This window comes from Eubalaena glacialis, chromosome 9 (assembly GCF_028564815.1).
Source record: "Eubalaena glacialis isolate mEubGla1 chromosome 9, mEubGla1.1.hap2.+ XY, whole genome shotgun sequence".
Taxonomy (NCBI): domain Eukaryota; kingdom Metazoa; phylum Chordata; class Mammalia; order Artiodactyla; family Balaenidae; genus Eubalaena; species Eubalaena glacialis.
Window position 1 is genome coordinate 89616656 of NC_083724.1, and position 14007 is coordinate 89630662.

Genomic DNA, 14007 nt, shown 5'->3' on the forward strand with positions numbered 1-14007 from the left:
TAAGAGGGAAGTTTATAGCAATACAATCCTACCTCAAGAGACAAGAAACATGTCAAATAAACAACCTAATCTTACATCTAAAGCAATTAGAGAAAGAAGAACAAAAAAGACCCCAAGGTAGCAAAAGGAAAGAAAACGTAAAGATCAGATCAGAAATGGATGAAAAAGAAATGAAGGAAACAAGAGCAAAGATCAATAAAACTACAAGCTGGTTCTTTGAGAAGACAAACAAAATTGATAAACCATTAGCCAGACTCATCAAGAAAAAAAGAGAGAAGACTCAAATCAATAGAATTAGAAATGAAAAAGGAGAAGTAACAACTGACACTGCAGAAATACAAAGGATCATGAGAGATTACTATAAGAAACTATATGCCAATAAAATGGACAACCTGGAAGAAATGGACAAATTCTTAGAAAAGCACAACCTTCTGAGACTGAACCAGGAAGAAATAGAAAATATAAACAGACCAATCACAAGCAATGAAATTGAAACTGTGATTTAAAAACTTCCAGCAAACAAAAGCCCAGGACCAGAAGTCTTCCCAGACGAATTCTATCAAACATTTAGACAAGAGCTAACACCTATCCTTCTCAAAATCTTTCAAAATATAGCAGAGGGAGGAACACTCCCAAACTCATTCTATGAGGCCACCATCACCCTGATACCAAAACCAGACAAAGATGTCACAAAGAAAGGAAACTACAGGCCAATATCACTGATGAACATGGATGCAAAAATCCTCAACAAAATACTAGCAAACAGAATCCAACAGCACATTAAAAGGATCATACACAACGATCGATTGGGGTTTATCCCAGGAATGCAAGGATTCTTCAATATACACAAATCAATCAATGTGATACACACCATAGTAACAAACTGAAGGTAAAAACCATATGATAATCTCAATAGATGCAGAAAAAGCTTTCAACAAAATTCAACACCGATTTATGATAAAAACCCTCCAGAAAGTAGGCATAGAGGGAACTTACCCCAACATAATAAAGGCTATATATGACAAACCCACAACCAACATCGTTCTCAATGGTGAAAAAGTGAAACCACTTCCTCTAAGATCAGGAACAAGACACGATTGCCCACTCTCACCACTATTATTCAACATAGTTTTGAAAGTTTCAGCCACAGCAATCAGAGAAGAAAAAGAAATAAAAGGAATCCAAATCAGAAAAGAGGAAGCAAAGCTGTCACTGTCTGCAGATGACATGATACTATATGTAGAGAATCCTAAAGATGCTACCAGAAAACTACTAGAGCTAATCAATGAATTTGGTAAAGTAGCAGGATACAAAAGTAATGCACAGAAATCTCTTGCTTTCCTATACACTAATGATGAAAACATCGGAAAGAGAAATTAAGGAAACACTCCCATTTACCATTGCAACAAAAAGAATAAAATACCTAGGAATAAACCTACTTAGGGAGACAAAAGACCTGTATGCAGAAAACAATAAGACACTGATGAAAGAAATTAAAGATGATACAGATGAACAATCCATGTTCTTGGATTGGAAGAATCAACACTGTGAAAATGACTATACTACCCAAAGCAATCTACAGATTCAATGCAATCCCTATCAAACTACCAATGGCATTTTTCACAGAACTAGAACAAAAAATTTCACAATTTATATGGAAACACAAAAGACCCCAAATAGCCAAAGCAATCTTGAGAAAGAAAAATGGAGATGGAGGAATCAGGCTCCTGGACCTCAGACTATACTACAAAGCTACAGTTATCAAGACAGTATGGTACTGGCACAAAAACAGACATGTAGATCAGTGGAACAGGATAGAAAGCCCAGAGATAAACCCATGCACATATGGTCACCTTATCTTTGATAAAAGATGGCAAGAATATACAATGGAGAAAAGGCAGCCTCTTCAATAAGTGGTGCCGGGAAAACTGGACAGCTACTTGTAAAATAATGAAATTAGAACACTCCTAACACCATACACAAGAATAAACTCAAAATGGATTAAAGACCTAAATGTAAGGCCAGACACTATAAAACTCCTAGAGGAAAACATAGGCAGAACACTCTATGACATAAATCACAGCAAGATCCTTTTTGACCCACCTCCTAGAGAAATGGAAATAAAAACAAAAATAAATAAATGGGACCTAATGAAACTTAAAAGCTTTTGCACAGCAAAGGAAACCATAAACAAGACCAAAAGACAACCCTCAGAATGGGAAAAAATATTTGCAAATGAAGCAACTGACAAAGGATTAATCTCCAAAATATACAAGCAGCTCATGCAGCTCAATATCAAAAAAACAACCCAATCCATGAATGAGCAGAAGACGTAAATAGACATTTCTCCAAAGAAGATACACAGATTGCCAACAAACACATGAAAGGATGCTCAACATCACTAATCATTAGAGAAATGCAAATCAAAACTACAATGAGGTATCACCTCACACTTGTCAGAATGGCCATCATCAAAAAATCTACAAATAAATGCTGGAGCGGGTGTGGAGAAAAGGGAGCCCTCTTGCACTGTTGGTAGGAATGTAAATTCATACAGCCACTATGGAGAACAGTATGGAGGTTCCTTTAAAAACTAAAAATAGAACTACCATACAAACCAGCCATCCCACTACTGGGCCTGTACCCTGAGAAAACCATAATTCAAAAAGAGTCATGTACCACAATGTTCATTGCAGCAGTATTTACAATAGCCAGGACATGGAAGCAACCTAAGTGTCCATCAACAGATGAATGGATAAAGAACATGTGGCTCATATATACAATGGAATATTACTCAGCCATAAAAAGAAACGAAATTGAGTTATTTGTAGTGAGGTGGATGGACCTAGAGTCTGTCACACAGAGTGAAGTAAGTCAGAAAGAGAAAAACAAATACTGTATGCTAACACATATATACGGAATCTTAAAAAAAAAAAAAAAAAAAAGGTTCTGAAGCACCTAGGGGCAGGACAGGAATAAAGACGCAGATGTAGAGAATGGACTTGAGGACACGGGGAGGGGGAAGGTTAAGTTAGGACAAAGTGAGAGAGTGGCATGGACATATATATACCACGAAATGTAAAATAGATAGCTAGTGGGAAGCAGCCGCATAGCACAGGGAGATCAGCTCAGTGCTTTGTGCCCACCTAGATGGGTGGGATAGGGAGCGTGGGAGGGAGATGCAAGAGGGTGGGGATATGGGGATATATGTATACATATAGCTGATTCACTTTGTTATACAGCAGAAACTAACACAACATTGTAAAGCAATTATACTCCAATAAAGATGTTAAAAAAAAAAAAACCATAACTGCCACATGAACCATTTCGAAACAACACAGAACTAAATGGCCACTGCTTTAAACTGAATTACCAAGATGAGGTAATCACAGTGAATGAGCAGGGAAAAGACAAAGTCTCAAACATAAACAGATATAGAAGCTAGATATCACCAGAGAGGGCTAATTGCTGTGCTGTTCTCTCAATAAAGAGAGAAAATGATTAAAAGATAAAAGGCAAATTTGTTTCCTTGACATGGGGAGAATAAGTAAACTCTCCAGATCTAAAAGCACACTTGATGCAGAAAAAGCTGTTAAGAATATTCAACACGATTACTACAGCAGCCATGAACTCTCCATAAAAATACTACCATACAACAGAATCAACCAATTAGGAGTCAAATCAAAATAATGAACTCTGAAATGGAGACACTGTGATAAAAGGGTGCTGACTACTGTATCCATTTAATATAGAACAGATTCAAACAACTGTGGGATTATAATTACACAACAGGATGCTACACTATAAAAGAAGACATGGAGGGGAGGAAAGATGGGAAGAAGTATGCAAATGTCATCATTCATAGCAGAGAAGCCATATATACTATCAGAAATTGAAAAAATATATATTTGAAAGTCAGCAATTCTTTTTGTTGAACTCTAATTTCTCTTTTCTCCATTCAGTTCAGTTAAACTACATTTCATAAGTACATGCAACTGGCAGTCCTCACCTTAAGTAAGCCTTCAAACACAGCCAGCATGACTAATGGTAGCACAATCCCTCATATGATGCAAGCTGAAGTTTACAGGGTCAGCTATAAAGTGGTCTTGCCAAAAAATGTTTAATCTGAATGTAATCAAGCCTTTAGATCTAACTTTCAGTTAAAAATACAGAGAGTAAGTTAAGAGAGACTTCAAAAAATAAATCAGACAACCGATAATATGGGACACTTTACAACACACCTGGCCCAGGCTTTTCAAAGTCAGTATCAGGGGAAAGAGGTGGAACGGGGGACTTTTCTAGATTAAAATAAACTAAAAAGACATAACTGTATGCGTTGCATGAAGTTTGATTGGATCTTGATTCAAATGTTTAAAACAACCATAAAAACGTCTTGGGGATAATTGGAATGATTATAGATTTGATATTAGATTATTTTAGGAAATTACTGTTAAATTTGTTAAGAACAAAAATGATACTATGTAGGAGAATATCCATATTTCAGGAGAGGCATGTTGAAATATCTGAGTGTAGTGTCATGATGTATGCAGCTTATATTCAATGGTTCAGGGGAAAATGCAAATATAGCAAAATGTTAATGACTGAACCTCAGTGGTATGTGTATGGGTGTTCATTGTACTTTGCTTTCCACTTTTCTGTGTGCTTGAAACTTTTCATAATAAAAAGTGGTGGAGGGACTTAGGTGATCCTCAAAAAATTAAATAATTAAATGAAAGCCCCCCCCCCATTTCCCACTCCTTTTTGGATTAAAGAAAACAATTTATAAAGAAATGAGTAAATAAGTAGCATCTATAATATACACTTTATATAAAAAGTAATTCAATCTATGAATCTTTCTCCAATCCATCCATCTAAAAAGATGTCTGAAGTTATTGCCTAATGTCAATTATAGTAATTTTTAAAATTTTACCCTAATATTTTTCTTTTGTTTGAATTCTTTATAATGATCACACAGAATGATTTTTCTTTAAAAAAATATTTCAAAATGTTGATTCTAGGTAGTGGGAATATGCAATATTATTACTGTCTTCTTTGTACATTTCTGCATTTAAATAACTCCCAATTTTTTAACTGAATTATTTTAGGAGTGAATTCAAGGAAGTAAAGACAGTATGTGTGCACAACTCTTTGAAAAGTCTGACTCTGAAAGGAACAGAGAAATGAGCACCCATGTGGATCAAGGGAGGGTTATTTTTGCTTGAGAAACCTAAACATGTTTTAAGCCGGTAGAGAGAGGTTGCTGACGCAGAATAGAGGAGAATAATGAAAGGAGCCGGGAGAAGGGGACATCCAGAAGTGGGGAACTGGACCTTCCACAGGAACAAGATGCTCCCTCCATCATAGCAGAAAGGGGACATCATCTGACGGTTTCAATTTCCTCAATGAAGTATCAGAGGAGAGTGGAGGATGGGGGTGTGGGAGGTTTCAGGGTAAAAGAGAAAGTGGGAAGGAGTCATTTCTGTGACAAGGAAAGCAATCTCCCAGAAGAAACTAGCAGGTGGTACTAGAGCCCGTTGAGGCTTGTGATCATCAATTCAACGTCAACCCAGCCAGCCCGGAAGTGTTTTTTCTCCCAGGACAGTCAGAGCTGCTCAGTGCTGAAGGAAGGACGCAGAAGGTAGGCTGTGCAGGACAAGTACCAGCCAAGGCGGGAGCTGGAAAGGAGTCTTGTGGCTTCCTGCTGGACCAGGAGGGAAGGGATGCCTGAAGGGCGATGTGGCAGAAATGAGCTGGGTTGCAGTGCAGAGCGCGGACATCCTGCACAGGGACTGGAGTGGCTGGCAGGGTCACACTGAGCACACGGCCCTAGGAGTGACCACGGGATGTGGGACAAGGCGGGCTGTGATGGTTCAGCGTGTGTATCCCAAAGTCCTGAAGGCTTATGCGAGTCTGGGTGGAGAGGAATACCAGGACTCCACTAAATGAGCCACAGAAGCTCAGGAGCCATTACAGAGAGGACAGAAAGTGAGTGCTGAGTCTGGACTCTCCACAGAGCAGGGGCAGTGGGAAGCTACGAGGACTCAGGATCCAGCTCCTTTCCAGGGGCCAAATGGAACAGCATCTTCGGGAGAGAGCCGGTTTTCATCAGAGTAAGAGAAAATTAGGAGTTGTTTTTGTTCTTTAATATAGACTTCCAGCACCCACCACTGGAGACTCGGATTCAATAGCTTTAAAAAAAAAAAAACTCTCCAAGTGATTCACATTACCAAGCAAGTTTGGAAACCACTGTATTAAATGATCCTAAAGCCTTCGATTGCATAAAAGTAGACACACAGCAAATATGGAGCAAATACTTGTTGAACTGAATACAACTAAGTTTATATTTTTTATTAAGCATCATTAGTAAATCTTCGCATGTCATAGAGAATAGTATTAAAATAGCAACAAAAAAAACTCCAGACTGCCTGCACAACCCTCATGAATGTGATTCCGAAGAACCACTAGTGTCACCAAGTGGCCACAGATTCGTGCCTCTCCCTCTCACCCCAACAGGGTCTGACAGTCCAAGTCCTTCAAAGGCTCTCTCTGTCCAACCAGGTAAATTTAGCATCTCAACGACCTAAAACTAACAATAACTAAGACCACCCATCAGTCTTGTACCCCAACCAGACACAATCTACTCAAACTGGAAGAGAAAAAAACATCCCCTGAGCTACATTCCCGTAATCCTGCAAATTAGGTGACTACAGAAAGGTCCTTCCTTCTATCCTACAACACAACATTCTGTCCTCAAACAGCTAATGTTTGGATCAGATTTCCATGGTTTATTGTTATAACCAAATCACCCCAACCCTCTTCCCCTCAAAAACGTGCTCCTAAAGCATTTTGAGATGAGAGAATAAACAATGTTTTTTGAACAGGGCCCTCCAACTGTATATTACATTACGGAAATGTGAAATATTTACTTATAAGGTTATAAGGGGCTTTGCCTTGCTGAGACAAAAACTCAATTTCCTCCTTCCATCATGGAACTCAAAATTTTAAAGACGAAAAGGCTAGAGCATGAGATGTCTCATGTAAATTCTTTCTGGCCGGACACTATCCTTCATCTTCCAAGCACTTAACCAGTGTTTACTGGTCCTGCTTCCAACAAGAAGACACATGTTTTTGGAGGCACTGACTGCCGTGGTCAGTGAGCACACTACTTAGTCAAGAGCAGAAAGTAGAGACTTATCTTCAAACTTCAACTGACATAACTGTCAACACTCCCAAAAAGCCTATTAATAGCATTCTCTTGTTTTTTACGGTAGGTGTTTAAGTTTTCTTTTTCTTTCATTTGCTTGCATTGTATACTAAATGATCCATGTTTACGTATCTATTCATTCTAATTTCTTTGAGGGAGGGTTTCTGTTCCCCATGGATGCCAGCAAGCATGCTGCAACACACTAATAGACCTTGTAAAGAATATTAATAGCCCTAGGAACACCAGAAAATATTCCAAATCCATCCCTTCCCTCCATATCCACTGCTACCCTCCACACCAGTCCAAGCCACCACTTAAAATTATCTAGAATATTACAATCGATTCCTGGCTCCAATACCATCAGTTTTTCACCCACCCAAGAGCCAAAGAAATCTTGTTAATCATACAAATGAGGCCGTGTCACTACCCATGCTAAAACCTTCCAAGGGACTTCAAATTGCATTTAGACTAAAATGAAAACTATTTATCATGGTCTCTCTACCTCCACCCTGGTCCCCCAATATCTGCTCTCAACACAGCAGCTAGAGGGAGTTAGATCATGTTACTCCTTTGCTTGACACCTTCCAGAAGCTCCCTGAGAGCTTCCGCAGTGGCCACAAAGGCCCTACACAATCTAGAAATCCATTACCCTGGGACCCTACCTAGTACCATTCCCACCTAAACTCCTTACTCTTCCATGCTGGAATGTTCTTCCCCCATTTCCCTCACCTTACTCCTGCCTTGGCTCAACTGTCACCTCCTTAATGAGGCTTCACTGATCATGCTGAGACTGAAAACTCTTCCCCATGCCCACAGTCCCTAACTCCCTTTCCTTATTTTTTTCTCCTGACCACACAGCTGCATCTGACTTAATATAAATTCTACCAGTTTATTTACTGATCGACTAGAAGGCTCCGGGTATCCTCCAGGAATATGGATGGATGCTCCACGACATATGGAATTTTGATCTGCTTTGTTCACGTCTGTATCGCAAATGCCTAGAACAGTGCCTGGCATATAACAGGGGCTTAGTAAATATTATTGAATGAAGGAAGGAACTGATCCTGCCTTCCCTGCCTACCTCCACGTTGTCTTTCCTACCTTCTCTCACTTGCTCATTCTAGCCAGAATGACATTCTCTCTGTTCCTCCAGCAGGCGAAGCTCGTGCCCACTTCAGCACATTTTCTTCTGTGTGTAATGCTCTAGCCCCAACCATTCCACCCCAGGCACTCTCATAGCATACCTGAAATCACCTTGCTTATTCATGAGCCCACCTGTTTATTTTCTGTCTCTACCGCTGATATGGAATCTCCACAGCAGGAGCTTTGCGTTTTTCACAGCTGCTTCCCTGGTGCCAGTGATGGGCTTGGCACATAGTAGGTGCTTGGTAAATATCTGTTAGAGGTGGAACCAGCCAAGCTCATGTAGGTCTCAGCTTTTGCAAGTATAAAATAAAAAGACGATACTCTGACGGTCTCTTTGGGCTGAAGATACTCTAAGGTCTCTTTGGGCTCTTTATAAAATTCTGATTTTACATTCTTGCAGCACAGTATAGTTTACAAGGAGCCCTCACTTCTGACAGCTCGCGCAGAGATCTGGGAGGTAATTCACAGAGTTGTAATTATCCAGCTTCTGCATCTGAAAAAACTGCCGACTCTGAGGCTGGCCCAAGAGGCACAGCTATTAAGTGGTGGAGCTGGGTCTAAATTCACAGCTCTTTCAAAGCCTATACAACGAAAGCAGAATTAAACAGGATTTTCTAGTCTTTACAAATAGGTTCAAGGAACTACAAATTTGCTGGTTTACTGCACATTCAACCAAAAAAGTATAGAATATGAATTTTTAATTGTTTTCCCCATTCTTCCATGAACATGCTGATAATCTGAGAATGAATGATCAAACAATGCGAATAAACTTATCCACTCAGGACTTTTCTGATGGTTGAACATCTTGATTTGTATAAAGAATAGTCACATTTGAAGAACACATTCAGATCACTTGTTCCAGCTCACCGGTACTTGTGAAAGCACTGGGAGGTAGCTCTACAAGCACAGCTGCGAGGAATGTCCTACAGCAGTAAGTGGCGGTGAGGTGTGCCCGCACTCACTGAGAGTTGAATGACTTTGCTAGGTTGTGGTTTGGTTTTCAGAACACTCCGAAGGTCCCGACCCTGTGAAAACGTGGTCCATGTGCCGAGCACACAGCCGCCCACATTGGCACGGGAGTCAGCAGTGAGGCTCCCCGCTCGCTGTTCCCGCCCGCCCGTTGACCAGGGCGCGGCCAAGGTGCACCGAGGGCAGGGGCAGCCCCGCCGCTCTCCCCGACACGGGGACCTCGGGGGTCAGGGCAGCTCCCGCCGGACAGCGCGGCGCCGGAACGGGAAGGTCCCGGGGCAGGTCGCCGCGGAGCAGCCGGGGGCCCCCGCGGACCCCGCCCGGACCTCTGGCGCCCGCCTCACCGGTAGGTGGTCAGCAGCGCCTTGTTGACCAGCACGAGGAAGAAGGAGCAGGTCCCGTAGAAGAGTGCCGACAGTAGCTTGGCCACCCGGGAGGGCAGCCGCGCGGAGGCGGGGTCCGTACCCGAGCCCTCGGCCTGGCGGCCTGCCGTCATGTCCCGCGGCTGCCAGTGTCGGCCGCACTCCGGCCCGCGCTGCCCCAGTTCCGTCCCCGCCCCCGGGCGGCGCGGGAGAGGGCGCGGCCGAAACAGGAAGGGCCACGGTGGGAACCCTCCAAGCCCGAGAGCCCTGCCGGGCGCCCCACGCTGCCGGCGCGGGGGAAGCGGGTTCGGCTGGAGTTCGTCCTCAAAAGCACCACTCTCTGTCTGTGTCTAAAAGGAGAACAGAAACGGGTCTGGGAGAGTTTAAAAACCCTACCTTCCTCCAAACGGCTGCCTTGGTGAGAAACGTTAAGACTTAGGGTTTGTTTTGCTTTCTTTTTTTCCAATATTTTTAACTTACAATTTACATACAGTGAAATGCAATTTTACGAGTCCACAGTCGATGTTTTGACAAATGCATACACCCGTGTAACCACCCAAGTCAAAACATAGAACATTTCCATCACCCCAAAAAGTGCCCTTTGTGTCCCACTGGTCAACCCCCCCCCCATTTCATTCTGATTTCTATTACCCTAGGTTAGATTTGCCTTTTCAGAAAATTCATATAAATGAGCATGTACTCTTTCAAGGCTCTTTTCGCTTTTATTATTCTTGTGACTCACCCATGTTCGAGTCTTTTCATTGTTGAGTAGTACCACAATTTGTTTATCCATTCACTAGGTAGGTGGTGGGCATGTTTGGTTGTTTCCAGTTTAGGGCTATTACCAAAAAAATGCTTCCATGAACATTCGTGTACAAGTTTTTTGTGTGAACGTATATTTTCATTTATCTTCGGGAAATACCTAGGAGTGGAATGGCTAAGGGTATAGTGGGTGCAAAGTCTCCAGGCTGTTCTTGCCTCTGGGTCCTTTAAGGCAGGTTCTCCCCCTACCCATTTCTTTTCTACATGGGTGCGTCTAAACATCAGGTGGTTGTTCATGTTAACTGAAGGAGGGCCTCCCAGAACTGCCTACTCTGACCAGAGTCTACCTGCTCTAGCATTTTTTCAACTAAATGTCACATATTTTCATTCTAAATAATTAATTTTAAAAATCTGAAATTTCAACTTTTTATAAAAGCTAAAGATTTCAAGTTAAATAGATATTTGAGCCTAACTATATCGATGCCATGCAATGGTTTTCTATTGGAGTCACTGAACAACCAAAAACATTTTCAGTACTGATAAGAACTAAAGCAGAACTTCTGACAAATAACTAGCACTAAAAGAGCCAGAAAGGAAGAGTCTACATTACCCAAAACAGGAAAGGAACAAACACACATAAGACTGTTTAAAATAGAAAATAAATTCATATTCAAGTTGAACCCAAAAATCTGAACTTGGAAGTCATTTTGGTTAATTTCCTCAAAAAGATCAACTATGTTTCCAGTGAGTCTCCAAATAAGTTTTGGCTGCAAAACAGTCCCCCTTCGCCCCCACCCCACCCCACCCCACCCCACCCCACACACACATGCTGCACAGCATGCAGGATCTTAGCTCCCAGACCAGGGATCAACCAGCGCCCCCTGCACTGGAAGCTCGGAGTCTTAACCACTGGACCACCAGGGAAGTCTAGGACTATTTTAAAGTCACTTTTAAAGACAGCCTTAATCATATTTGCATTTAATTTGCTTCTATATACATACTTCCAGGAACTTAAGTCACTGTCAAAATCTCATCCTTACTTTGTTTAAACCACAACTCACACTAAACAGTTGCTTGTGAAATTCTTTTGCACAAAGCCTGGACAGGCTGAACCTTGCCATTGCAAGTAAACAACTAAAGATCTACCAAAAATAACTAATAAAAAAATTAAATTTGCTTGACTCAGAAAAGTAATCAGGCCCTGAGTGGATTCTATGGGTTTGACCCCAGATTCAACACATCCTGGATACAAGTGAAATGAAATCCCAGTTGCTGATCACCCTAATATAAAGCCTGGGATAGAGCTGGCAATAGTTTAATACTTTTTTACACCAGTATTTTTAACACTGTAATAATGAAACAGATGAGGAAGTTAAATGAATATCTATATTCTGAAAGGCCATAATTTTAAAGTAAGAAAAAGGAATTCACATGATGGTTCCAACTATGCTAAAATGATGCCTGGAATGAGACTGGAATGAAATATAAAATGCACCAAAATAATAATGATGGGAGAATGTATGGCTATAGGTGACATTTCTTTCCATCTTTAGATTTTTATATTATGGCTATTATATTTTTAAAAAGAAAAACAAATTATAAAGGGTTTAAGAATGAACATGTACTTTAAACTGTAAATTAAAATAAGTTTTTATTCAAAGCATCTTTTAAAATTACAGCATGTTTATTCTTATGCTGTTAACTCTGCCAAACTACAACTTAGCCATATGAAGCATAAAACACTTCAAAAATTTGAATGTAAACCACATTTTTAAAACAAAAAGCAGTGTTAACACACCTCAAATTTTAGATGCCAATGTATTTTGTCCAAGTATACAGCTTATATCAAAAAAAGAACATTTTAAATACTTCTATAGTAAACAGTTGTAATAATTTCTTAAAACTTCCAATTATACAAATAAAAAGTTTGTGAATATAACTATTATAGTTGGCAAAAGCTGACAGGATAAACAAACAAAAACTCTTACTTTTGAAGGCCTTAAATTTTATTATCTGTGAATTGGCAAGTATTTGTATTTTTTAAATTCTTACTGCACTTCCTTCCTTAGGTAAGTTCATCAAATTTTAAATTTTAAATTTCCCAAGACTGACGACGCTTTTTATAATTCATTTAAGTCATATTTGAGAGGAAAAATTCTAGAGAAAAATGTTGAAACCTAAACCAAGAAAATTCAGATGCTATAGTCTCTCTTACTTGCTCATAAGTGCTCCAAGTTAAAATTCTATATACCAGATTACAAACAAAATTCTTAAACCATTACAAATATAAATTCTCTTATTACAAAAAAAAAACAATCCCTCAAGATTTGTAATTTACTGTACAGAGGAATTACATTTTTAAAGTATGTCCTCATCATACACATTATTTGTTACTATCATCTTTCATACTTTTGCTCCATTTCAAGACATTTACATACCTCCCCTTCCCCATGGCTACATATTTTAAACTATCTGTGTACTGCAACACATTGGGATTTTGAGATAAAGAAGCCTACATTTTAGATAATGTTTAAACTACATCTGTAGGCCACTACTTCAATACAAAAAAGAAAAAAAAGGCGCTGAAGAGCCCATATTTCCCTCTCTTATTCTGAAGTTTACTCCAATTAAGCAATCTATGAAATTACCATGCTATGATGTTATTTAATTTCTGCTTAAAACAAGTTAAAATGATGGAGGCTTATGCCTACATAAAGGAGGTGAACTACTCAGCTCTTGATTTTTCTACTCATGCTTCAGTACATAAAGTGGTGTTTAAAAACTTCATCTATTTTGGAAAAAATGATTTAAAACCACCACACAAGTTAACACACTTGCAGTTAAAACTATTCCAGAAGCCTACTTATTTGAGTCGCTAATATTTTCTGCAGTGTTTAACTGATAGCTAAATTTAGTGAACACAAAATAGCTTGGCATGTTATTCTGAAGTAAAGCAAGAAGGTGGCTTTATGCACTGAAAATATAAATAGGAGGCTTCCATTTGCTAATAATTCTAAACAAGCAGTACATTTAAATTTAGTGTTTGCTAACAAAGGATCTAAAACAGTTCACTACAAAACAACCCTGTAGATGTCCCTTTTATTAAAAAAATCCAACTGCCAAATCTCATTACAGGGCCCATAATATTTTTAAAAAATACCAATTACCAAGTTACCTAGACTTTGCAAGATTAATCATTCAATTTCAGCAAATGAGAAACATGAAATGTGCAAAAGTTCCCAAGTTAATAAGCTAAGGGTGACAAGTGCTTTCAAACCTAAATATCACAGTGAGTTGTAAAGCCTCAGAAAGATAGAATAAGACTGATTTTACTCCAATTTTGAAAATTCTGAACTACTGTTCATCTTACCAAGATCTTCAAATACCTATTTTCTTCCAAAGTCGGTAAGTTAGAAAGTCTTCCAAAATAGTCAGTTTTCCATTTCTCTAGTCTTATTAGGCACACTATTTTGCAATTTAAAAATATATATCTTACACACATCTTATACTTTCTTGCTTGTTTCAGTGTTTACAGTATTGTTAAACATACTAATATACATTGTT

The 14007-nt window shown here is 39.5% G+C and overlaps 1 protein-coding gene across 5 annotated transcripts in view; it reads right to left on the minus strand.

Moving 5' to 3' along the window:
- SLC35D2 (solute carrier family 35 member D2) overlaps window positions 1-9866 on the minus strand; it is a 52075-nt gene extending 42209 nt beyond the window's left edge. For 3 of the 5 annotated variants that reach the window (XM_061199304.1, XM_061199303.1, XM_061199302.1), the window contains exon 1: window positions 9664-9866. In XM_061199304.1, the coding sequence (XP_061055287.1) occupies window positions 9664-9815 (152 nt within the window). In that variant the 5' untranslated portion in view covers window positions 9816-9866. Of the gene's footprint in view, window positions 1-8448; window positions 8954-9663 lie in introns of those variants that run through there. The other 2 variants (XM_061199306.1, XM_061199305.1) reach the window with 2 other exon arrangements.
- Between the last annotated feature and the right edge of the window lie 4141 nt (window positions 9867-14007).